Genomic DNA, 24,369 nt, shown 5'->3' with positions numbered 1-24,369 from the left:
TTTTTTTTTTATGGTTGAATAATAAAATTAGAGTCTCGTTAATCGCTATTTTGTTTGCTCTTTGTTTAATGCTTTTTCGAATTATGATCGAGGGGTAGATGTTCTCTATAGATAGAATATTTGATTCTGGAACAATATAATTAGCCATTACAAACGAAGCCGTTGCACTGGTGCCGGAAGACATGAAATGATGTGTGAAAGTTTAGAGGAGTGGAGAAATAAAAATTGAATGGTATGCATTATAACATCGGATGGTGAAACTACATGGATCGAGGGTTAAGGAGGAGAGAAACATGTGAAGGTGGATCGTCTTTCACACTGTCGTCGCTAAGCTTTATCAGGTTGAATCAATATGATTTAGATATAGTGTTGGGTATAGAGACTTTGGATGAAATAGTGTTAGGCCTACAGAATTTGGATGAAATCTATTGGATCAATTTATTATTTTTGTAATTGTTTAAAGGGTTTATTAAAATTTGTAAGATCCACAAAATTAAATAAGAAGAAGCTGATGTGGCAGCACCAGGAGTGAGTAAAATTAATTTTATATATATAGATTTATGATAAAATAAATAAATATTGCTCTCATGCTAAATATTTTTTAGACCCACCACCGATCACGATGTGCTAAAATAAAATAAAATAAAAATGAAACATGTGTAAACGTTAAATAATCTTGGTGTTGTTATCCATATCCTCTAAAGAATTGGTCACATCTATCACAAAGATCAACAGACATTTTATAACGAAAATTAAAACTTATAATAACGAGCTTAAACTTACATTTCACATGCGCGCACACACACACACATGTGCCGATCGATGTGCTGACCACTGACCAGGATCAAACTGTTAGAGTATCCGAAATTGCGACCAGCAACGGAATCGAAAGAGTTATGAACTGTGCACAAATGTGATCAATATACTTATATAGTTTTATTAATATATACTGTATATACTTTATATGCGCATGTACAAGACCGAAGCAATATTGTAGAATTAATGCACCAATAGAACTAGCTAGACTAAACTGAGACTTAACCAACAATTAATAATTTAATTACTACATGTTAATAACCAGAGTTGGATTTGAAGGAGCGTGTGGGTGGAAAGTGGAGTATGCAAAAATATTTTTAAAAAATCTTCTCAGATCTGCATGTGTTTAAAACTTTTAAGCTTAATAATAAAAAGTGCTAGACCTATATATACTAAATCAAGCTATATATATGTGCAAAAACCTCCGTGTATAAATTACTGGTCACATTAACTCATATTTTTCGCATACAGTTGCATTTAGATCAAATACAAAACTACAAAAGACCCCAAAAAAGCATGAATCCTCCTATGTTTTACTTCCTTTTTGCCTTAACAACAGTTTTGGCCGCCACTATCGCAAACGCACAACCTGTTCTCGACACCGATGGAGACATCATATTTGGCGGAAGTTACTATGTTCTTCCCGTCATCCGCGGCCAGGGGGGCGGCCTGACTCTCGCCGGCCGTGGTGATCAGCCATGTCCTCTCGACATCGTGCAGGAATCATCCGAGGTTGACGAGGGCATTCCCGTAAAATTCTCAAACTGGAGGTCTAAAGTTGGGTTCGTTCCCGAATCCGCGAACCTCAACATCGAGACGGAAGTCGCAGCCACGATATGCGTCCAGTCAGCCTACTGGTGGGTTGATGAGAATGCGAAGTTTCGCGTGACGGCTGGACCGAAGCCAGACGAACTCGTAAAAGAGTCGTACCTGAGTTTCTTCCAGATCCAGAATGTTTACGACCATTTTTACCAGTTTGCTTTCTGTCCTACTGGTCCTAAAAGTTGCTCCGATGTCGGGGTCTTTGTGGATGAAAATGGCGTTCGACGTTTGGCTTTAACCAAGAGGGCTGACAATACGCCATTCTTGGTTATGTTCAAAAAAGCAAATGTGCCAGAGAACTCGTCCAAGATTATGTCTATTATTTGAGAGAAAAGATTACTAAATGAAAGACAATAATAACAGTCATAACTTTATGAGACTGCTAATAAAAAAAAAGGGACTCTCAATATGTGTTTCTCTTTGTTCATCAAATTTGGAATAAAACATATTTCCTATGTTTCTTTTATTATTTCTTCTCTAGTTTAAGACTCAAAATAAAAGTGAAATTAAACAGTAATTTTGTCTCTCCCTTTTTGCTGTTTATAGATAGAAACATTTTAACAACCACATCTATAAAAGTCAATGATCTAACAAGACAAAATTTCTACTACGAATGATAAAACGTGATCCATGCATATATTGTCATAATGAAAACTATTGAAGAAAACTGTGAAAAATAAATATTTATGATGTTAAACTTCATTAGAAGAATGTTCATGTTTATTATAATGAATAGTTGAATACTATAACTCTATGATTTTGTTGTGTTAGTTTCCGGGATTCTGCTTCTGGATTTCTTGTGCTACTCAATACTCATAGAAAACAGATTCTTTTTTTTTTTTATAATAAGATCATATTTTCGAGAAATTAAAGTTGCCAATATCGAGAAAGAAAAAATTCATCACTCGAGCATATATACTTTGGCATCTACCACATGGGAAAACGTCCTATTTCCCCCTCGTAACTATCATATCGTACTAGATACACTCCGATCTTTGACCTCGTTCTATATCTCCCTCAAACTAAACTGCTCCACCTATTTTTACCCGAATCCATAGTTTTATTTTTATTTCCCCATCGGAATATCATATATTATCTATTACCCCATGAAACTTGGTTAATATACGGTTTACTGTTGGTTTACTATTTGACTAACCAACTAATGAACTTATTTAACCAGATTAAACCAAAATTCAACCCAATTACAAAACTAAACCTAAAAAACTCTAAAATCAAAAATTCCCAAATCGATTTGTCTTCTTCTTCCTCTCGTTTTCTTCTTTTCAAAACCCTGCAAACAATCATAAAAAGACAGATAATCAAAACAATGACTTTTAAGTACACATATACCTAAAAACAAATTATTCTGTTTATAAAAGTATATATTTTCGACAATCCAGCGATTATTGGAGAACCAACAAGAAGTCTAACCATATACGCAGATGACAAAAGACCATCTTCAAAGTTGGTTAAGCTAAACTCTCCAGTCTCCCCTGTATCAACACAAAAATAGAGAAAGAGAGAGATCAATAATCGTTTTTAAATTCACACAATCCATAACAAAAATTATAAATTAATTCCACATAGTCACGCTGAAGAGAGAAAGAGAGAGAGAGAGAGATGGACTTTGAAAAATCTACCAAAGAAATAAACAAAATTGCTGAGAGATTGTGATATTCTTTTATCCGTTTGTAGAGAGATCAATATGCACTCGATCCAAAAAACAAAAATCCAGGAATCGTGTCAGTGTTTGCAGATTCAAGAGCTCCTTCATGGAGAATAAGTACATTTTTTTCAGCTTGACTCGTTGTAGACTCCAGATTAGCTATCAGCTAAGCCTAAGCATTGGTGAATATATGTTTTGATTTTCGATATCCTTATTCTTCTCATTCTCTATAACAATTTAATGTTCTTTACCTCAAAATTGTTCATGATTTGTTCTTCTGGTTTAGCCGTTTAGGGTTTTTACAAAACAAATTTAGGGATTTTTGATTTCGAGTGAAGAACATGACGGGTCGGGTTGTATATGTTACTTGGGTTATAAATTGATTTCATACCGGTTTTATGTGGGTTTATAATCAGATTTAATTTCAAAACCATTTAAACCAAAGTCAATGGAGAAATAGCAATAGAATTATGGATTCGGGTAAAAATAGGTAAAGCAGTTAAGTTTGAGAGAAATACAGAACGAGGTCAAAGATCGGAGTGGATATGGTACGATATAATAGTTCCGAGGGGGAAATAGGACGTTTCCCCACCACATGGGGTACATTAAAATTTAAAGTTTAATTCCTGGTGTTATATGACATGCACATGGAAATTATATATGGAAATTTACCTACTTACCTAGATAAAGACAAATACATGACATGTGTGGATTAGAATCAAAGTATTATCAATAATCTCGATTACGTGTCCGTTTTGGTTGGTTTAATCAAATTGAACTGCAATAGACACTAAAAAAAAGCATAAACAAATTGTGGTTTGCATCTTTTTGCAATTTTTCTATATCTGATAATGTAGTTAAAAATTAAAACAACGGGCGAAACATAATCGTTTTTTTAATTTAATTGGAGTTGTAAGTTGTTAGGAATGGTAAAAATCGTATACAGACTAAATCAAACTAGAATAGTATAGATTCAGTTCTCATACTTTAAAAATAAAAATTTCAAGATCCAAATTCCGCACGTCGTGACACATAGTGATCTCGACTATCTAAAGCTAAGAGCGTAGTCCTACTATAGCTCCAGGTTGGATTGTACATTAGAAAAACTCTACACGTTGGTCAATCACTCGGTGTTGGTCGGTTGGTCCGAATGTCTTATCCGTGGTGAGTACGCAGAAAAATTATTTCTAAGAGATTTGTCCAACTCCAAATATAATTAGTTAAAAACTTTGACAAAACTGAGCTTAAGCAAAATAATAATACACAAATCAAAGAAACGTGTGTAGAATGTTGGAAAATATGATCATGATCATGTGTAGTAACGCTAAAAAAAAATCATAAAAAATATTGAGAGTTTAAAGTTTACAAGCTAAAGCATACACTATCAATCAAAGCCGCCTTGCCTAGTCACCATTGGCTATAGTGTGTTTCTATAAATATCACATAAACCCCATATCTTCTTCATCCACAAAAATAACCATTAAGTGGCTATAATTATCCCAAAAACTACCAAAAGCCATGAATCCTACGCGTTGCTTCGTTCTTGCCTTAACCGCAGTGCTGGCTACGAACGCTTATGGTGCGGTTCTCGACATCGACGGAAACATCATATTCCGCGGTAGTTACTACGTTCTCCCAGTCATCCGTGGCCGAGGCGGTGGCTTGACTCTATCAGGCCGCGGTGGCGAGCTATGTCCTCTCGATATCGTGCAGGAATCTCAAGAAGTCGATGAAGGCAATCCGGTAAAATTCTCAAACTGGAGGCCTAGAGTTGCGTTCGTTCCCGAATCACAGGACCTCAACATCAAAACAGACGTCGAAGCCACAATCTGCTTCCAGTCAACATACTGGCGGGTGGGTGAGTTCGACGAGGAGAGGAAGCAATACTTCATTGTGGCTGGTCTTAAACCAGAAGGGTTCGGACAAGATTCTTCCAAGAGTTTCTTCAAGATAGAGAAATCTGGAGATGATGCGTATAAGTTTGTGTTCTGTCCTAGCACTTGTGACTCTGACTGTCCAAAATGCAGCGATGTCGGGATATTTGTGGATGAACTCGGCGTTCGGCGTTTGGCTTTAAGCGATGATCCGTTCTTGGTTATGTTCAAGAAAGCTAACGTGACCGAAGTTTCGTCCAAGACTATGTGAGAGAGGACAAGTCTCAATCTTTACTTTGACTAATAGTATAATACTTATAATAAAACCTCTCTGTTTTCTTGAAAACGAATGAAAAATCTTATCTCTTGTCTGTATTGTTCTAGTCAGTAGCTTGATATTCACGTCACAATATCATCATCACGAGATATGTAATAAAATTTCCTGGTCAACGATTGGAACTGGGTACGAACCGTTTTTAATACATTAAATCAAAACGGTTAGCTATTCAGACAAATGGGCCTGTTTTGGGCCGTAGTACAAATTGGAATTTACGGTTTTATCAGTAACAGTCAACGGTTTAATAAAATCTCTGGACCTAAAAAAAAGTGTTAATCGTGGTGACCAAAATCGTCGTCTACCCGATCTCTCAGATTCTTCTTCCATTGTCAAATCTTAGCCTTTGTCTCTCACGAAAATGGCGGAATCGATCAGCTCAGGTACATCCTTCTTTCTTACTTCTTATGCTTTCCCAGTTGCAAATCTGAATTGAATCTTTCCTGTGTCGTCAACATTTGTATGATGGAATCTATGAGTGAATTGTTACGGAAGTAAAAAGCGTAATGGCCAACGTATAGTGATTACTACTGATTAGATTTCGCCAAAACCCTAGTCTTGAATCTCGCAGCGGTTGTTTTTGAAAATTGTGCAGATGTTTCGTCGATGTGTGACAAATCCGCCAAAATCTACGTCGCGGGTCATCGTGGTTTGGTTGGATCTGCTATAGTCCGCAAGCTTCAGGAGCTTGGTTTCACCAATCTCGTTCTTAGAACACACGCTGAGCTGGATCTCACTCGTCAAGCTGATGTTGAATCCTTCTTTGGTCAGGAGAAGCCAGTTTATGTAATCCTAGCAGCAGCTAAAGTTGGTGGGATTCATGCTAACAACACTTACCCTGCTGATTTCATTGGTGTCAATCTCCAGATTCAGACCAATGTGATCCACTCTGCTTATGAGCACGGCGTGAAGAAGCTTCTCTTCCTTGGATCTTCCTGCATTTACCCTAAATTTGCTCCTCAGCCGATTCCTGAGTCTGCTTTGTTAACCGCACCGCTTGAACCAACTAATGAGTGGTATGCTATTGCTAAGATCGCTGGGATCAAGACTTGTCAGGCTTATCGGATTCAGCACGGATGGGATGCAATCTCTGGCATGCCAACTAATCTATATGGTCAGAATGACAATTTCCACCCGGAGAATTCGCATGTGCTTCCTGCTCTCATGAGGAGGTTTCACGAGGCGAAAGTGAATGGAGCAGAGGAAGTTGTGGTGTGGGGCTCTGGTAGTCCGTTGAGGGAGTTCTTGCACGTTGATGATTTGGCTGATGCTTGTGTTTTCTTGCTGGATCGGTACAGCGGGTTGGAGCATGTTAACATTGGTAGTGGTCAAGAAGTGACGATCAAAGAGCTGGCTGAGCTGGTGAAAGAGGTTGTTGGCTTTGAAGGGAAGCTCGGATGGGATTGCACTAAGCCAGACGGGACACCGAGAAAACTGATGGACAGCTCAAAGCTTGCATCTTTGGGTTGGACACCAAAGGTTTCTCTTAAAGATGGTCTTCTCCAAACTTATGATTGGTATTTGAAGAATGTGTGCAACAGCCAGTAAGTAATCTTTTCTCATACATACAACTATGAGTCTCAGGTAAATCATCAGCTTCTCACGACAATGTGGTTTACCTTTTTTGTTGAGAGATTCAAGAAATTGCTTTTTATCTACATTGACTGAGGAATTTACATTGTCCGAGATTAAGATTTGCTTATCGATACAACTTTGTTCACAACTAATTTGGTTTTACCCTTGCGTATCGACATGTGAGAAAAGAACCAAATGACAGATAATGAATATAGGCCCAATGGGCTAACAAAAGCCTTATTAAAAAGATAGCGTAAACAAAACGCACCGCGATTTTCAAACGTGAAAAATTAAAATAGTGATTCAAACAGAGCTCAAGCCCTAAACGTCCCCTTCGTCTCTCTCTCTCTCTCTCTGAGTTCAGAGCCCCGCTCAAGTTCCGATACAAACCTCATTTCAAATTAATTGTAATCAAATCTAAACAAGGGGAAAAATTAAAAATAACAAATCGCCGGCGAAATGCCTTCTACTCCGGTGCCGGAGACGGTAGTGAGCAACCGGTTCGTAGCTTTTCTCATTTGGCAATCGATACCTTCATCAGCCATCTTCTTCTTCTTCAACCTTTTCCTTTTCTCAACCACTTCAATCATCTCCTTCTTCCTCACTTTCCTCGTCTTCCATACCTCACAGCTTCTCTTCTCAGTCTCATTAGCTCTCCTCTCTTCTCCGACTCCAGATTCTCCTCTTTCCCCTTTCCGATTCGTTATCGGCCTTCTCCGTAATCTCTCGGATCCCGAGTTCCGCCGCCGAGCTCGAGTGTCCTTACGCATCGTGCTCTTCGTCTGCGCTACTTCCCTCGCTGGATTCTGCTCCACCGCTGTGTTTTGCTTGTCTAATGATTCGTATGGAGCGATTGGAAGAATAGGGTTTAGAGGATTTGTGACTGGGTTACTCTACGCCGTCCTTTTCGTATTTAAGCAGCGATGGGTTTTGGAGTTTCCGATTATTCAGGTTTTTTGTGTTGTCTTTGCTGCTTGATTCATCAATTTTGTATCTTTTGGCTGATACTTACTTGTGTTTTTTTTTTTTTTGCCAAACAGCGTCCACCGTTCTTCAGCTTCAAGATTGGGCTTCCTTCTGCTGTAACACAAGCTTTGAAGCTATCGGGTGTGCTTTATGTGTTGTCAACCATAATGCTGTTGTTTCTGCTAGACTGGTCGGGTGGGCTTGTGTCTGTATCGAGATTCTTGGGTGAGCAGGTCTTATCTTATGCCGGCAGTTTCTGCCTGATTCTCTCTTGGGAAATCACTCACCATATACATAAGGTTAGTTAAGTTTTGATTTGATGATTTGAATCGATTGATGTGATTGGTTGGTGATATATCCGTTTAGATTGGTGGGATAGTGTTTAGTCTGTCGAGTTCCCCGTAACTTTTTAAGTGAACTTAGAAGGTAAAGATTGTAGAAGAGTTAGAACTCACTATCACTTGACTGGTTCAAAACTTGACTGAGAAACTTCTGAAAAGCAACGGCAAGTTAGCTGTGTTTGCCATCAAATGTTGCAGTGATAGTGTTTGGGCCAAACACTTGCTCCCTGTCCTTTTCTGTCTGTAGTTGTGTTTTTGTAAACTAATAGAAATTTGTACGAATATGCATACATGATACGTCTATATGCCTTTTTCTATGACCTATTACTTTGAACATGTAGAGGGAGACAAGGAATTTATTCATCAACTTTGAACATGTAGAGGGAGACAAGGAATTTATTCATCAACTTTGAACATGTAGAGGGAGACAAGGAATTTATTCATCAACTTTGAACATGTAGAGGGAGACAAGGAATTTATTCATCAACTTTGAACATGCATAGATGTATATGCCTTCTCTGTGTCCTACTACTTTGAAGACAAGGAATTTATTCATCAACTTGTTTACATTCCCTGGATAGCTTATCCTGCAATAAACACTATGAAGAATTATCTCTGAGTTTTTGTTTTGTGTGTCACTTCTCACTGAATCAAAGAAGCATAAACTTTAGCTACTTTTTTCCAGGTTCTAAATACAAAAGAAGTTAGTTACAATTGTCGTTTCCTTTTCCAGGTTCTGCATACAAAACGGTTTAGTTTTGCTCCTCCAAAAGGATCTGCTGCAGCAGAAACGAATCCAAGCGAACCTCTTCTTACTGCTTTAGAAGGGAGTACTCCAGGTTCCCTTGAGCACTCTCTTGCATACCTTGATCTCTACATGGTGTCTCAGAATAATGTCGACACATGGCGTCGTGCTGCCTTTTTTGAGGAGTCCACCGAGACTTACAAAAGAGTAATCACTCTTTGCTTGAGGCCATTGGAAGAGCTTGCCTGCAAGTTATCTTCTGGGCTAGACCACACGTTTACTGAAACACCACCGACCGAGTCATATATCGACCCAAAATTTGGCGAATCACTTAAGTCTTTCCAGGTAAAGCGCAGTTCAGAATTAAGCCCTTTTGTATGTGATAATATTGTCAGGTAGCTGTAACCAAATTATGTCTGCTCTACGTGTGGTATTTGCAGCTTTATGCATGGTGTGCTCAAACAACTGCATCTCTGACTTCAATCTCTCACAAGGAAGACAGGCTTGGAGTAGCACAACTATCTGGTGGGAACACTGATGTTGTCTCGACGCTTCTATCACTTTTGCTAGCTGTTGAAACATTTATGGGGAAGAAGACTAATCTTCAATCGCCTCAACAACTGATGGGACCTGCTAGTATCAAATGGGCGACCTCGAGCATGGTCAGAAAAGATGTTAAACCCATCAAAAGGAGTATTGGCGCAATGTACTCTTACGCGTATGCAGTCACAGATGTTTTGAAGATATCGATATACCAGATTCTGTCTACATTCCGCGAGGAGATGCTCAACAGCGACAAAGCCGGACTTCTTGGTAGAGATTGGATCGGAAGCAAGAAACCACCTTTTGGAACAAACGACATGTTGCTGCAGAAACTTAAGCTCTTCCTCGAGGTCCAAGCTTGATGGAAAGATTAGAGAAATGTCTCTCCATTAAATGCGGTAACAAGTATCATGATTTCTGAGATGGAGAAGTAAAGGAACTAGAGTTGTTTTTTTTGTTGTTACCTGATAAAGCCTTTGTATTGAAAAAAAATGAAAATCCCTCGATTTTGTTAGAGTTTGGGATTGATCTTCTTATTGATGAGCTACAAAAGTTTACAAGAATGAAACTTTATTGTTAAGTTTTGCAGATACCTCTCTGTATGTGTTGTGTGTAGTTGTTACACTGCTTAAAGTAAGCTCCAATAACTATCATATTTAACGACAAAGGAAAAAAATTTATATACAGTATTCGGAAACTGAAATGGGCCAGAAATTAAGGCCCATGGTCCAAAAAATTATTAAAGGAAGAGAGATCTGGGCCGTTGGATGATGATTATTAAATAATAGTATAGTGAGTTAAAGTTAAGATTGGCTACACACACTACACAGCACATAGCATTTTTTACTTAAAGGGCAAAAGCAAAACCCTCCAGCGCCGCTTGGATCTTTCTCTCTTCTCTCTCGTTCTCACTCTCTTCCCTTATCTTCTTCTTATACCCCTTTCGACCAAGGAAGAACCCTAGAAATCCATTTATCAAGGTAAACTCACTTCACCTAATCCTTTTTCATTTCGATTGGTTCCATCTGATTTAGCCGATTGTCTTCTTGATTCATATAAAGGTTCTTCATTGATTAGATATAATGTGTTTGTTATTGATTATTTTCATCAACTGTTTAGTAAGTTAGTAGTAGTGTCTGTATTGGAGACTTAAATCGATTGATTTAAAAATTGAAACTTTAGGTTAAGCTCATTGTATAAATACGAGCTTTGTTCTTCTTTACTTCACTGTGTTCTAATCTTAGCGTATTCAATCATAAAACTGATTGATTTTTTTTTTTTTTTTAATCTGATGGAAGTATTAGTTATTGATTGTATTAATGTAAACGTCTTAGATAACATTTTGGGCTAAATGGATTTAGCTTTGTGTGTGTTTTGGGTACACAGATGAATAGGGAAAAGTTGATGAAGATGGCTAACACTGTCCGCACTGGCGGAAAGGGTACAGTAAGAAGGTATGTCATTTCTTTGTGAAATTGGTTTTTTCGACATTTACATGTTTGATGTTCTTCTCTTTAACATATTTTGAATCTCTCATTGCAGAAAGAAGAAGGCTGTTCACAAGACCACCACAACCGATGACAAGAGGCTCCAGAGCACTCTTAAGAGAGTTGGTGTGAATTCAATTCCCGCCATTGAAGAAGTTAACATCTTTAAGGATGATGTAGTGATTCAGTTCATTAACCCTAAAGGTAAAAAATCCAAACTTTTTTTAGCTTTATATATCTCTGTACTTGGTAAAACCTTCAATTTATTAATGATCATTATCTCTCTGTTTCTATTACAGTTCAAGCTTCCATTGCTGCTAACACATGGGTTGTGAGCGGTACACCACAGACTAAAAGTAAGTCTTGTATCCACCACAGATGATCCAATACTCTTTTCGGTTTATGCATGGTCTAATCTCTGAATCTGAATTTTCCTGCAGAGTTGCAAGACATTCTTCCTCAGATTATCAGCCAACTTGGTATGCACCCTTCTCTTTGAAATCCTTTCCTAAACCAATGATCTCTGAAGTTGACAGTTTGCTTTTGTTAATCTCAGGACCGGATAACTTGGACAACCTGAAGAAGCTAGCAGAGCAATTCCAGAAACAGGCTCCAGGTGCAGGTGATGTCCCAGCAACTATCCAAGAAGAGGATGATGATGATGTCCCAGATCTTGTAGTGGGAGAGACTTTCGAGACTCCTGCTGCTGAAGAGGCACCTAAAGCTGCTGCTTCTTAGAAGAGGAAGAAGAAGAAGAGCTCACCTGCAAAACCCCATCATAAAATGTTTGTCGCTCTACCTTTTTTGAGCACTGTCAGATTCTTGTTTTCTCTAATGCTTCCCAACAGACAGACTCGGTTTTATTATCACTTGATGCTTTTTGGTCCGAACAGCAATTTTCCTTTTATTGAGGTTAGATCGCTTTTTGTTTACCACCTTTTCAATATGAGTTACTTCTAGGTTCTGTCTCTTCAAACACACTTTTTGCAACACAAATCTTGGTTTTTGATTAACGATTTCTTGAGGTGAACAAATCAACAGGAACGTACATTTAAATGGAAATTTGAAAGATTATGCATATTCCCAATTATTGAATGTAAAAATTCCATAGAAACAACAACACTTGTCAATGCAATCAGGTAATCAGGACAGTCTTGTTTTCGATCTCTTCTGCTTTCCCCTGCTGCGCTAGCGTTTCGTAAAGCGGAGCATTTCGTGTTTCTCTTAGCCAGATACTCACTACACCGCTCAACACAGACGCAACACCAAAGACGATAAACGACATCATTGCGCTTTCCCTTCCCAACGCAACTAGCAGCGGTGCAGCAGACGCTCCTAGCATAAACGCCTGACGCAAAAGCGATACTGCAGTGTTCCTCACGTTCGTCGGGAACAGCTCAACGCTGTAGACATACATGACGTCGTACGCTGTCGATGATGCCATGAACCCGACAGCCTCAACTGCAAGTTGTAACCATTTCGCAATAGATACCGCACGGATCACACGGTGAAGCGAGAGAACCGCGCAGAGCAGGCACGCTACTCCAGCGAGGTATGATGAATTCGAGAATAGTGGACGACGGTTCATGACCCCGAGGAGGAAACTTCCGATGAAAACCGCTGGAAACTCCATGAGAGCGTTAACAGCAACAGTTAGATAAAGATTGAAATTGAGGTTCTCAGCATTTAGTTGGATTCCGTAATAAACAAAACCACTTCCAAATCCAGCCAACATAACCAATATGATTCTCTTCACTGCCCATTTCGTTTTCCAAAACTTCTCTGATGACGAAGTTTGATCATTTCTCTCTGGAATTGGATCGACTAGGCTTAGATCCGCCGGAAGTTGTTTCCCGTTACGCCTCGCGAGTTTCTTCAAGATCACCATGGCTTCTTTGTTACGTCCCTTGACAAGAAGCCACCGAGGAGACTCATAAGCAAAAGGCAAGAGACAAACCGCGTATCCAAGTGGAAGAAAGGATATGATCCTGTAAAGATTCCTCCATGACTTCCTCTCCAAATAAGCCATGAGTGGCAGAGATAGAAAACCTAACGTGAAGAAGAAGAAACCGTATTGCCCTACTTGACCTCGCCATTTTTTACCGACGATCTCGGTGGCTAGTACGATACAGCAAGACCCGATTCCTGATCTGAAAAACCCGTTGGCGAAACGCAAGAACGCGTAAACCCAAACGTTAGGTGAAAAGGAGATGGCAAAGGCCGTGACAAATGTTAACACACAAGAGAGTAATAGTGTCTTTTTTCGACCAAACCACGAGTCAGCCAGATATCCATACACACCAGAACCTGTTAAGAAAAAAAAAACAAAAGAATCATGTAAATAACTCTTACCAAACCAAAAAAGATGGTTACACTGTCCACACCGTAAATACCAAACTTTAAAAACTAATAAATAGGATCCTTACCGAATAAAGATCCGATGAAGAATAGAGTGGAGGGAACAGCCACAAGAAATTTATGTTGACATATGAGATTCCACTCAGAGACAATAGTGTCACTCGTTGATCCGTTCCATTCCCATTCTCCTCTGGACAAACCACACAACGCGGCTCCCTCCACGATGGCGCCGGTAGCAAGAATCCTCGCAGCCGGTTGAGCGTCGGAGAAAATGGAAACAAGAGTTGTCTGAGCATCGAAGACCCAAGCGATAGAGACCAAGAGAACATGCACGATCTGAGCCAAACCAAGTGCTCCTATGTGTTGCTCGATCACCTCGTCAACTGTGAGTGCGTACCTACTGTTTGGTTGATTTGTTGCTTCTCCTTTCTCGGATGCTGATGAATCATTTGATATATTTGGTGATGTCTCCATGAGCTTTGGAGCTTCTTGTTTTGAAGGCTCCATTATTTTGTTTTGTTTATGTTGTTTCAGGTGGAATTTTTTTTTTTTTGTTTTGTTTGAAATTTATGTTTGTTTGCTTGATTATATGTCATATATATATACACATGGTCAGGGAGTGGTTTTGTATCCAATTTATCACTCTCGAATAAAAAAATCTAATCAAAAGTGATGGTGCTTAACTAGTCATTAAAATTTTTGTATATATATAAACAATTAAATTTCTAAAAACCTTTTTCCAAAAAAAAATAAAAAAAAATTCTAAACCTTTTTCCAAAAAAATCTTCTTATATTCTGTGTCTAGGCATATTATTTGTTGCGTTTGTGGTACACGTTCATTTATAACTTTGAATTCAGTTATGTTGAACAAATTTTTTTTTTTTTTTTTTGGATAAACAGTTATGTTGAACAAATAAACTTTAAATTTGTTAGCGAACTCTCTCTCTTTTGCCTTCTTTTTTCTTATATCTTTTCCGTACTTTACTTTCATCTTTTTTGTTTTTTTTTTCATCTTTTTGTCTATGTAACTCATTTTCTTTTTGCAACAAACGTAACTCTTTAGTTCCCACTAATTTTAAAAATATTGAAAAAAAAGAAAATTAAGAAACGACAAAACTTACGGTTATAATGCATGATGCATGAGTAAAGAAAGAGAACAAAAAAATTATGATGCATGCATGAAGACAACACATAGCTAAAATTACAAATTGAGTAATATGATGTGTAACCAATGCATGTGGATTGTAAAACCATAGATGGGGTTTGATCAGGTACTTGTCAGACATTGTTTTGATCGTGATTTCAAATTAAAGTTCGGTTCGCTTTGCAGGTTTTTGGCCGAATAATATATATATACATGAACTCTAGCTGAGTTTAAAATTTGCAAGAAACCCTCCTTTGTAAGAGAACGTATTCATCCGTAAGTAGTTGGGTGTTACGTATGGCATACTTACATGTACACTTTTTACAATATAAATATACGGTTCCACGATTAATGTATACTTGATATCTCTTTTCAAAAGTTAACAATAGTGTGGAGAAGTTTAAGCCAATCATGAAAGTCAAAAATTTGTTCAATTATTTTTCATAATTAGCCCCCATATGGTAAATTAATAAACTATAACAACTCTGATAAAAATGGAATGATATAATTCTACGAAGAAAAATAGAAAACGTAACTTCGTAAACTATTATTTAGCGGTCAATTATGTTTCGGTTTGCATATTTAATGGACTCCGCAACAACTTAAGTTTTCAATTTAGAATTTAATTAGATTGTAAAAAAGTATAAGAAAAAAAGGTGTTGCATAATTGCATTGTAAAATATTACTTTATTAAAGAGGTGCGATCATCTCGAGAGCCCATGAAGAAAGTGGGACAAATAGTAGGATTACGACATTACGTGAGGTGAGGGGTCTATATTGATACGTCGATGATATCTTGGTATATTTCCGTATATATGATGTACCAGCTATATCTATTTTACCTTTCTTATAAATTAGTTTTTTTCCTTTTCTCTAGAATGTGAAATTTTATTTTCCCTTAAAACCTAGGTATATAAGCTCTCTATATGACCTATATATCTATGCAACTTTTGGCAAGCTATAGATGAATACAAAATTTGGTTCCAAAGGTCGTTTTCCGTGATAGAATCATATCCTTGTTTGTATACAAACATTTAGACAAACACAAAAGATATCTAACAAGTATATATTATGGACTTATTACTCCACCTAGACAACAACATATCGTTCATGAATCTTCCTTACGTGAATATTAGTTATTTGTGTTAATAAAGTTTCATTGGGTGATAATGCTAGCACTTGTGATTACGTGTAGTATAAATGTATAATCTTCTAACTTAGTTTTATTATCTACAAACTTTTTTCTTGATTAAGATATAATTTTAGAGGAATATGCGTAACCAAAGCTCCTTTTTTCATGTGTTTTTTTCTTGTATCTGGTGATAAATTGCGTGTGAATTTGTTATATGTTTGTATATGATATATCCTGGAAAAATGAGGATAAAAGTGTATAGTTATATGGCATATTCTACTTAGATTCTAAGGGATCGTTATGTGTATGTCTATATATAGTTTCCGGAAGGTCTTTTTATATTATACTATATGCTGTAATCATAATATTTAAGAGAAAAACTGATAAACAAATTCGTGAAATCATTTAGAATTACAAGAAATGTATACATCAGAACATAAAATTAATCAAATCTGTTTATTTTATACCAAATAAATATATTTATTTTCGATCAAGTGTTTTTTTCCAAATGTTGAAAAACTATCATCCGAAGTTCCGAACCACATTACTGCAATTTGTGTTTTTGGCCATTACATGTGTTTTGATGGCCAAATAAAAATAAAAATAAAAATAAAAATGATTTTCCTTATGTTTCGGGATTAGTTTGGATTTGGGTCTACTAAGACGTTTATTAAAAGATATAATTATTGGTGACAAAGAAAAAGAAAACCAAACACCATGTTCCGGTTAGAAATTTAGAATAGAGTAGAAGTATATTGTTGCACAAAAAAAATAAATAGTAGAAGTAAAATTATGTAATCAAGAATTCACAAAAATATGTATATTGCAAAATAGATAATATATGGTTTGTCCAAAAAAAAAAAAAAGATAATGCAAAACATACTTATGTGTGGTGGTGTTATAGTGAACTTCGTCACATTGTGTTGCAAAATGACATAAGAAATAAAAGAATTTGGTTGGCTTTTCATGAATCAGATGTAAGAAGATGAAAGAAAGCACAAAAATGAGGAACATCCCGAAGACTATCACTAGTGGAAGAACTAGTAATGAGACGACATTAATGCAATATACTACTAGAGCATACCAAATAATCAGCCAATCGATGCTTAACCCATTTACATTTTCTCTATCTCCTTATCAATTATTTTCCACAATGATTAAAATAAAATAATTAATAAATATGTAGTTGATCAATAATTAGTGGATTACGAGTTGTGGGAACACTCCAAATGCTCCGTTAAAGTTAGGCAAGCTTATATCCTTCTATAAACAAATAAAAGACACTATCTCTTGGTTCACAATCTCTATACCCTAAATAATATTACAACCTAAAAAGTAAACAAAGAAAACTCATCATCAGATAAACGAAAATAGATAACGTACAGTATTAATCTTTCGCAGTTGTATCCCAAATTGTTTTTTTTTTTACTGATTAACCTGTAAGTTCATTCATATGTTACAAATTATAAAACTATACTTGAGAAAACTTTGATTTGACACCTTTTGTGTATGCAGTTTTGCCGGACAACTTTACATTTTTAAAAAAGTTTATAAAAATTACAAAATAATTTTGAATTTATAAAGAAATGAAGAGTTAGTCAATTTCTCTTTTTTTTTTCTTTTTTTTCTCTTTTTCCTTAGTAGTCAATTTTGAAGTAGAACTGTATTGTTATGACATTCTATCTCTATATATTCCATTTAGAGGTTATGGAATATAATTCCATTTACAGGTGAAAGACAAAGGGAGGAATACTAGCAATCTAAGCTTTTGCATATCTTTTTTTATATATTTTTAGTTATAAGCATTTATATATTCCATTTAGAGGTTACGGAATATAATCCCATTTACAGGATATGGAATACATATAATTCCATTTAATTTACAGGTAAAAGACAAGGGCAAATGGAGCATCAAATCCTCGCTATATCAAGAGACAGTTTGTGATTCCTGATGTGCTCTTACGAAGGAAAATGGGATTGCTCACTTTTGCCGGTATATCAAGAGCATACTAAGCAATCTATGCCTTTCTATATCTTTTTTTTTTTAGTTAGCAGCTCTGATTTATAAATTAATGGAGATAAAAAAGAAAAAGAAAAAGAGAAAAACCCAAAATATGAAATATTTTACCAATGTATTTAACCGGGTCCGGATTAGCCGGTCTGACCAGTCAATCTGTGATGAAATCCGGTCAAGGTCTAACACTAAAATCCATTAATCGCATTTTGCATACTGGAACTTTATTTATATGTTTGTTTACCCACGTCTTCACGTTACAGAGAGCAAAGTACGTTATATATTAATTGCAAGCAAGAGAAAGAAACAATTCCGTGACAGATGCTACTAAATGAATGATGTATTCCGTTTATCATCATGCATGCGTCTTTTGCTTCACCCAAATTAAAGGTCTTATAATGATCGAACACGCAGAAGCGTTATGAGATGAATATTTATATAAACTCGTACTAGTCTACTAGAGCTCCTTCAAAGAACTGGTTTAAATCATAATGGCGTAAAAAGGTTTAAAGTTACTGCTGAATTTTTATAAGGGCATCTCCAATAGTCCTTTATTTTTATCACTATACTCTATTATAGAATAATTTTTGCTCCAGTAGTACTTTATTATAGAGGAAAAAATAGGGAAAACCATTGGAGATGGTCTAATTTTGAATTTTCCCTTAAGTAATTAACAGAAATTGTGAAGTCCAATTATCAAACATATTTATAAATTGTAAAGAAGAAAAATATATATTTCTACACTTGCTTGTGTTTTTCATTTTTAAAGAGTATATGCATTGGATTATTAAATTAGAAAACTTGATCCCAAAATCATATCCAAGCTACAATGTAAAAAATACTTGCAACTGATTCAAACTATAAACCTGTAAAGAGCATAAATAAAGTTTTTTTCACAAGAAAAAACGATCACAAAAATGACAAATCAACTTGGTTGTGAGGTGGATCAACCCAAGCAATGTTGAGTAGAGAAATAAGTTTATATTACAAGGTGGACGATTGCTAAACCAAAACAGTTTTTAGGTATACGAAAACGGAAGCTTTTGATTATTATTCACTTAAATTTTTAGTTTTTTTTTCTTTTTCTTAACCTGATTGTGTATTAATCAATATAAGTTATTTGCTACTTCTATGAAATGAAATGGGAATGAATTACAGTTGAGTGTAACGAAAGAAAGAACAAATTTGCTAATATCAAAAAGGATAGAAACAAATTCTTGAGCCGATCTTTAATATGTACTCACTAGCAGTTTGCTGATATGTACACTAGCAGTTTTAATGAACCGATCATCTTTAATCTTCGTGTGCAGCTTTAGGGTCCACAATCCTGTCTTTGCAGACAAGAGAAGCAGGGGATGTCTCTAGAGTTGTACCTTGATCAACAACAGCCTTACCCTCCAATTTTTTCTGAGATAGTATGAAGTCAAAAACACTTATTAATGCCGAGAATAGAAACCTTGAGAAAGCAAGCAAGTGAATCAGACTCTAGATATACCCTATTTATTAAAAATTATTTTAACAATTAAATAAAAATAATAAAAATAATAAAAACTAAATTTAAATTTTAAAGTAATTCAAATTTAAAAATAAATTACTTTTTAAAATTGTTAAATTCTGAATAAATTATAGTATAAATGTATTTATTGTATTTTAAATAATGATTATATAAATCAAATTTTTATCTTAAAATTTTGAATAAAGAAAAAGAATTTAAATATTTTTGTTGAATTTAAAAATAAATAATTCAAGATTATACAATTTCTAATATATATATATATATCAATGTTTAAGACTTATTTTAATCAATGATGATTTATTTATAATGTCGACTTTTTGAACAATTGTTTTGTTTTTTTCTTCTCTTGACTTAATTATCTTTTTCATCGACTTATATTAAAACAATTGATTTATGTTATGGCTAGTGGATTTATAACATAGTCGATTTTTTTTAACTGTTGACTTATTTTTTTGTTTATCGATTTATATATTTTCTGTTGATTTGTTTATTCATTGTTGACTTATTACATTTTACATTGATAAATTAATAAGGTCGATATTTTGAATCGTTGATTTAAGTTTAATTTTTGTCGACTTATTTATTTTTCCATCGATTTATTTTAAAATTCTTGATTTTTTTTTTGATTGTTTTGTTACTTAGTTGATTTTTGATGATGTTGACCTATTTTTTTTGTTTGTTGACTTATATTTTTTTCTCATCGATTTGGTTGCTCTTAATAGACTTATCTCATTTTACATTGACTTATTAATATGTTTGACTTTTGGAACTGTCGCCTTATATTTTATTCCTGCTGATTTATGTTTTTTTTTTCTTGACTTATATTAAAAAATTCAACTTCTTTTTTTATTAATTGATTTGTTACATAGCCGATATTTTTGAACTGTTGATTTACTTTCTAAAAGCTTGCAATATTTGATTATTTTATTGAACTTAGTAATTTTAAAAATAAATTAAAAGTATGTAACTTATACGGTTATACCCAAATTTTCATTAGCATATTTAATATATCGAAATATATATTTATTTACTCAAAAAAAATTATTGATTGAAAAAAATTTAAGAATTATAAGTGAATTGTATATATATTTAAAACTATTATTATCTGAAACTTTACTAAACATAAATCCAAAAAGAATAATTCTAATTAATATAATTTTAACTAAATAGAATAAATTTTTGAAATTAAATTACTAAATAATACCAGATATTTTAATTATTACTTAAAGGCATATTTTATTTATTTATCTGAATTTTAATCTTTTAGTTATTGATTAATTCATCATTTTCTAAAAAAATATTAAAGTTTCAAATATCTAGTTTACGCAATGTTTTTAGAAATAATTTTGTCTAATGAATTAATTTAGTTATATTATATTTATTTTTAATTTTTTAATTAATTTTTTATTAAGGAAAAAATAGTCATTTTGTGCCATATATAAAGTATACTTCAAAGAATTAAAAAAATTATTATACATTTCAAATTTCCTACTAAAATTAAGGTATGTACTAAAATAGACCAGAGCTTTTAGAGTTCACAACAAGAAAGCTCCAATATTTTTGAGCTCCAATAGATGCCCTTAATGTTCCGTTGTAGAAGATGACCAAGCTCGTTGATAAATTTGTAGATTGTATCTTCCAAGAGCTCTCTTGTTGCATCGTCAATTGCATCAAAAAGCTGTATGCAGTCTTGGTGTAATTTCGGATGACGACTTAGTTGAACACCAATGTAGACTAAAGTGCCAAAGGCTGCAACGATTTCTTCGGATCCACGGTGTTCTGGCATTGCTACTATCTTCTTAGCTTCCTCTTCAAACTCTTATAGAAGCGAACCAGAAAGTTCCATTTCAAAGATGTTGACATGTCAAGGAAAATGTAGAAACCCAACAATGGCTCGCTGTTGGCCAGATCGCGAAGGCAATATGAAAGCTCTGGCCATGTCTGATCGTTTTCGTATGGTAATCTTGTCACGGAGTAGACAATCTTCCTTAAGAAACACATATCCGCTTCTCCTTCATTCTTGTCTATATTTGAGTGCTTTCTGAGGCATGAGATAAGTAGAGGCTTGAGATCAGCAAGAGCATATGCAGAGAAGGGTTTATCTGAGAGGGAGAAGGACAGCAGTTGCAGTGCTTTATTCCTGAGATCCCTATCGGTATTGTTGATTGAACTCAACTTACGCGAGAGATACAAAGAGAGAGAGAGAGGGGGAAAAAGAGACGTTAGAGAGCCATACTTGGGCTAAAGATCAATTTCACTTACAGGCCCATTTATCATAATTGTGCGACTTCTTTTATTTATACAGCCATTTTTTATTTTTACCAATTTATAAATTAGTAATAACAAATGTAAAACCAAATCTACTCTACATTACAAAGATCTATACTTAATTTTCAATAGAATTCGAATTTTGTTTAGAGTTCCCAAATCTTATTTTGACACTACTTATCGGCTTATCGTCGCCGATCTTCTTGATTTGAGTTATAGTACTATAAATCACAATAAAAACAAAGCTAATTAATTAGCCCAAGCGAGATTATTGACTCTATACATTTCTTTAAGCTGTTGTAGTTGCATCCCTGAGATGAACAGCATATTCGTTGCATCACACGGTCCAACACATGTACAATAATCAATCATAACACACAACTACTTCACACTATCGTACAAAGATATAAATTTTGTGGATAATAATAACTCTCATAGCGTTGGCGACATAGCGACTCGGAGTAGTGTGATGTCTGAGGATGAGGAGGAAACGACAACATATAGGACACGTGACTTTTAGTTAAACAAAGTAACAAAAAAAAAGTAACAAACTATTCCCCCCACGTGTTAAACATACAATATATAATTCGAAATATTTTCTTATAACATTCGTTCAAATCTTTTTAACAAGAAAATGCTCTTTTCACAATATGTTGATATTAAAAAAAGGAAAATGGTGAGAGCTTTCTAGAATCCAACTTGTTCATTTAAAAAGAGACTATTTAGAGATTTTATTTCCATTACACTAATCTATAACACCACACAGGCACACATGAACTCCATTACTTAGTCGGTAGAACTTTTAAACTTTTAGCACAGTATCAGTACTTGCTAACCGCAATTGAGAAAAAATGCATAATAATAAAAAAAATACTAAGATATTGTCATGAACATAAAAAAAAGTTATGGAGGAAAATTATAAATAATTGAATTAGAGAAAAAGAAGAAAAAAATAAGAATAATGGAAGCAAAACGCGAGAGACCGACGCAGTTTTGGCAGACACGCGTCGAGCAGGAAGCGAACTGATCCGACACCACACTCTTGTTCCAGTGTTCACATTCTTCACTCTTCTTATTATTTTTTCACTCAACATTTCTCTCCACACTCACCCTTTTATTTTAATAATAATGTTCTTTTACCTATGCCTTTCTATTTTTTTTATTGTCGGTATTTTACTTGTGTATAATTAATTATCATTCTTCTTTCTTACTTCTAGTCAGCTAATTTAAGTTTTACATCGGTGATTGGACTCATATGCTCGAACTATTAAATAAAACAAAAACTGTAATTCTAAAAATCAACTTGTTTTTTTTATTAGAACGATAAAAAAAAATAAACGATATTTATATGAGAACGAAAATCTTAATAATTTTTTGTTTTTTTTCTAAAAATCAACAACTAGCTTATGGTAAATTTTTTTGACTGGTGAAAATTTAATTTATTGATTTTACCATGAACTTAATCATAATATTTACAAATTTTCACAATTATTTTTTTTTCTTCTCTTAATCGTAAACGATTTAGAAATAATAATAATTATCTCGTTTCACATATATGTTTTAGAAATTAGGATAAAATGAAACATTTTCTTTACTGGAAAATATGATCACTATTTAAATTATTATTTATCCACACTGCCAAAAAATTATTATTTTTACTTGAGCTACAGAAACTATATATTTTATTTTACTATAAAAATACCTTTTTGTTAAGAAAATAGAAATATATTTACATATAAAGAGCATGTAATGTAACAACTCTCATAAAAAAAAATTATGTAAACAAACCAGTAATCAGCATTGATAAACTCTTTCCCTTTGTTAGATTTCTGGCTTTACAATTTCTTAACCCAAAACATTGATAGTATGTGAACCCATTGATATTTTCATCGTCAATAACTAAAAAAAACTTACGAGAAAACAAAACAAAAAAACTCATTACTGTCATTTTCAGAAAGCTTTATCACTCACTCACCAGTCATCAAGCAATAAAAAAGGATTAATTTAGTTGTTATGTAATAGTATATGTCAAGCGTCCTCGTGTTCTCCAAAATTACAATTAATCCATATTTAGCTAATTACCTTTAAAAAAGAAATATATACTGCCATAAGGTCATCATGAGCATATTCGATGTATAAACAAAAGAAACTATTACCAATTTCATTTTATACTTGCAATGTGACTAGATTTGTGTTGTAGTAATGACGTAATTATGTCTACATTTTCTAAAAAAATTTTGGTTTTTGTTTTGGCTATCTATAATATATACAAATATATGAGTATTAATTATTGTATAATAATAACGCAATCCTCCTTTTTAAAATTTAGCTAGATACGAGTTGTTTTTTCTTTATTATATCTATTTATTTGTTAGAAACAGAAAGAAAGAAAAAAAAATCAGACAAAAGTCTTCAGTTTCATACCTTGAGGGGTTTGGTTTTTTTTTTTTTTAATAAATAAAAAAAATTGGGAATTAATTAGCTAATAAATAAATAAAAGAAAAGGATCAGAGTGAGAGAGAGAGAGAGAGAGAAAGAAGCGTTTCGTCCTCTTTCGTTTCCCTTCTTCTTCCATTAATACAAAGCAAATCCTACTTCACATAGCTTTTATTCATCTCTACTTCAGTTTCTCTTGTTCTCATTTTTTTTCATCTGATAATTAAAAACCGCTAAAACAAACCCAGTTTCTGATTCTCATTTTCATCTTTATAATCGAATCAAAAAGTTTCGATTTTTTTTCTTTTTTTTAAAAGAACCCAGAAGAAGAA

At 34.3% G+C, this 24,369-nt stretch overlaps 6 protein-coding genes across 6 annotated transcripts; 5 read left to right on the top strand and 1 right to left on the bottom strand.

Moving 5' to 3' along the window:
- Window positions 1,238-2,093, top strand: LOC104712938 (trypsin inhibitor BvTI-like). The gene has a single exon (XM_010429938.2). It carries the CDS (start codon window positions 1,333-1,335, stop codon window positions 1,963-1,965), a length of 633 nt encoding a protein of 210 aa, XP_010428240.1. The 5' UTR covers window positions 1,238-1,332; the 3' UTR covers window positions 1,966-2,093.
- On the top strand, window positions 4,758-5,631 carry LOC104712935 (miraculin). The gene has a single exon (XM_010429935.2). The coding sequence runs from the start codon at window positions 4,823-4,825 to the stop codon at window positions 5,447-5,449; it is 627 nt and encodes a 208-aa protein (XP_010428237.1). The 5' UTR covers window positions 4,758-4,822; the 3' UTR covers window positions 5,450-5,631.
- On the top strand, window positions 5,767-7,166 carry LOC104712934 (GDP-L-fucose synthase 1). The gene is made up of 2 exons (XM_010429934.2): window positions 5,767-5,895; window positions 6,108-7,166. The coding sequence occupies exons 1-2, from the start codon at window positions 5,874-5,876 to the stop codon at window positions 7,058-7,060; spliced, it is 975 nt and encodes a 324-aa protein (XP_010428236.1). The 5' UTR covers window positions 5,767-5,873; the 3' UTR covers window positions 7,061-7,166.
- Window positions 7,383-10,272, top strand: LOC104712933. The gene is made up of 4 exons (XM_010429933.2): window positions 7,383-8,038; window positions 8,128-8,352; window positions 9,128-9,484; window positions 9,580-10,272. The coding sequence occupies exons 1-4, from the start codon at window positions 7,547-7,549 to the stop codon at window positions 10,042-10,044; spliced, it is 1,539 nt and encodes a 512-aa protein (XP_010428235.1). The 5' UTR covers window positions 7,383-7,546; the 3' UTR covers window positions 10,045-10,272.
- LOC104712932 (nascent polypeptide-associated complex subunit beta) lies at window positions 10,511-12,101 on the top strand. Its single transcript, XM_010429932.2, has 6 exons — window positions 10,511-10,662; window positions 11,069-11,136; window positions 11,225-11,373; window positions 11,469-11,525; window positions 11,610-11,648; window positions 11,726-12,101. The coding sequence occupies exons 2-6, from the start codon at window positions 11,069-11,071 to the stop codon at window positions 11,905-11,907; spliced, it is 495 nt and encodes a 164-aa protein (XP_010428234.1). The 5' UTR covers window positions 10,511-10,662; the 3' UTR covers window positions 11,908-12,101.
- Window positions 12,196-14,101, bottom strand: LOC104712931 (organic cation/carnitine transporter 1-like). The gene is made up of 2 exons (XM_010429931.2): window positions 13,596-14,101; window positions 12,196-13,476 (listed from the first exon to the last, which is right to left on the bottom strand). Exons 1-2 carry the CDS (start codon window positions 14,032-14,034, stop codon window positions 12,305-12,307), a joined length of 1,611 nt encoding a protein of 536 aa, XP_010428233.1. The 5' UTR covers window positions 14,035-14,101; the 3' UTR covers window positions 12,196-12,304.

This window comes from Camelina sativa, chromosome 9 (assembly GCF_000633955.1).
Source record: "Camelina sativa cultivar DH55 chromosome 9, Cs, whole genome shotgun sequence".
NCBI lineage: Eukaryota > Viridiplantae > Streptophyta > Magnoliopsida > Brassicales > Brassicaceae > Camelina > Camelina sativa.
The sequence above is the reverse complement of the archived record's forward strand: the minus strand, read 5'-3'. Positions and strand labels throughout refer to the sequence as shown.

Coding starts and splice junctions, on each gene's coding strand:
- LOC104712938 (XM_010429938.2), top strand. CDS start 1,333: ATGAATCCTCCTATGTTTTACTTCCTTTTTGCCTTAACAACAGTTTTG.
- LOC104712935 (XM_010429935.2), top strand. CDS start 4,823: ATGAATCCTACGCGTTGCTTCGTTCTTGCCTTAACCGCAGTGCTGGCT.
- LOC104712934 (XM_010429934.2), top strand. CDS start 5,874: ATGGCGGAATCGATCAGCTCAG. Junction 5,896..6,107: donor GGCGGAATCGATCAGCTCAG/GTACATCCTTCT, acceptor AAAATTGTGCAG/ATGTTTCGTCGATGTGTGAC.
- LOC104712933 (XM_010429933.2), top strand. CDS start 7,547: ATGCCTTCTACTCCGGTGCCGGAGACGGTAGTGAGCAACCGGTTCGTA. Junction 8,353..9,127: donor TCACTCACCATATACATAAG/GTTAGTTAAGTT, acceptor TTCCTTTTCCAG/GTTCTGCATACAAAACGGTT. Junction 9,485..9,579: donor AATCACTTAAGTCTTTCCAG/GTAAAGCGCAGT, acceptor TGGTATTTGCAG/CTTTATGCATGGTGTGCTCA.
- LOC104712932 (XM_010429932.2), top strand. CDS start 11,069: ATGAATAGGGAAAAGTTGATGAAGATGGCTAACACTGTCCGCACTGGC. Junction 11,137..11,224: donor GGAAAGGGTACAGTAAGAAG/GTATGTCATTTC, acceptor CTCTCATTGCAG/AAAGAAGAAGGCTGTTCACA. Junction 11,649..11,725: donor TCAGATTATCAGCCAACTTG/GTATGCACCCTT, acceptor TGTTAATCTCAG/GACCGGATAACTTGGACAAC.
- LOC104712931 (XM_010429931.2), bottom strand. CDS start 14,034: ATGGAGCCTTCAAAACAAGAAGCTCCAAAGCTCATGGAGACATCACCA. Junction 13,477..13,595: donor CTTCATCGGATCTTTATTCG/GTAAGGATCCTA, acceptor TTTTCTTAACAG/GTTCTGGTGTGTATGGATAT.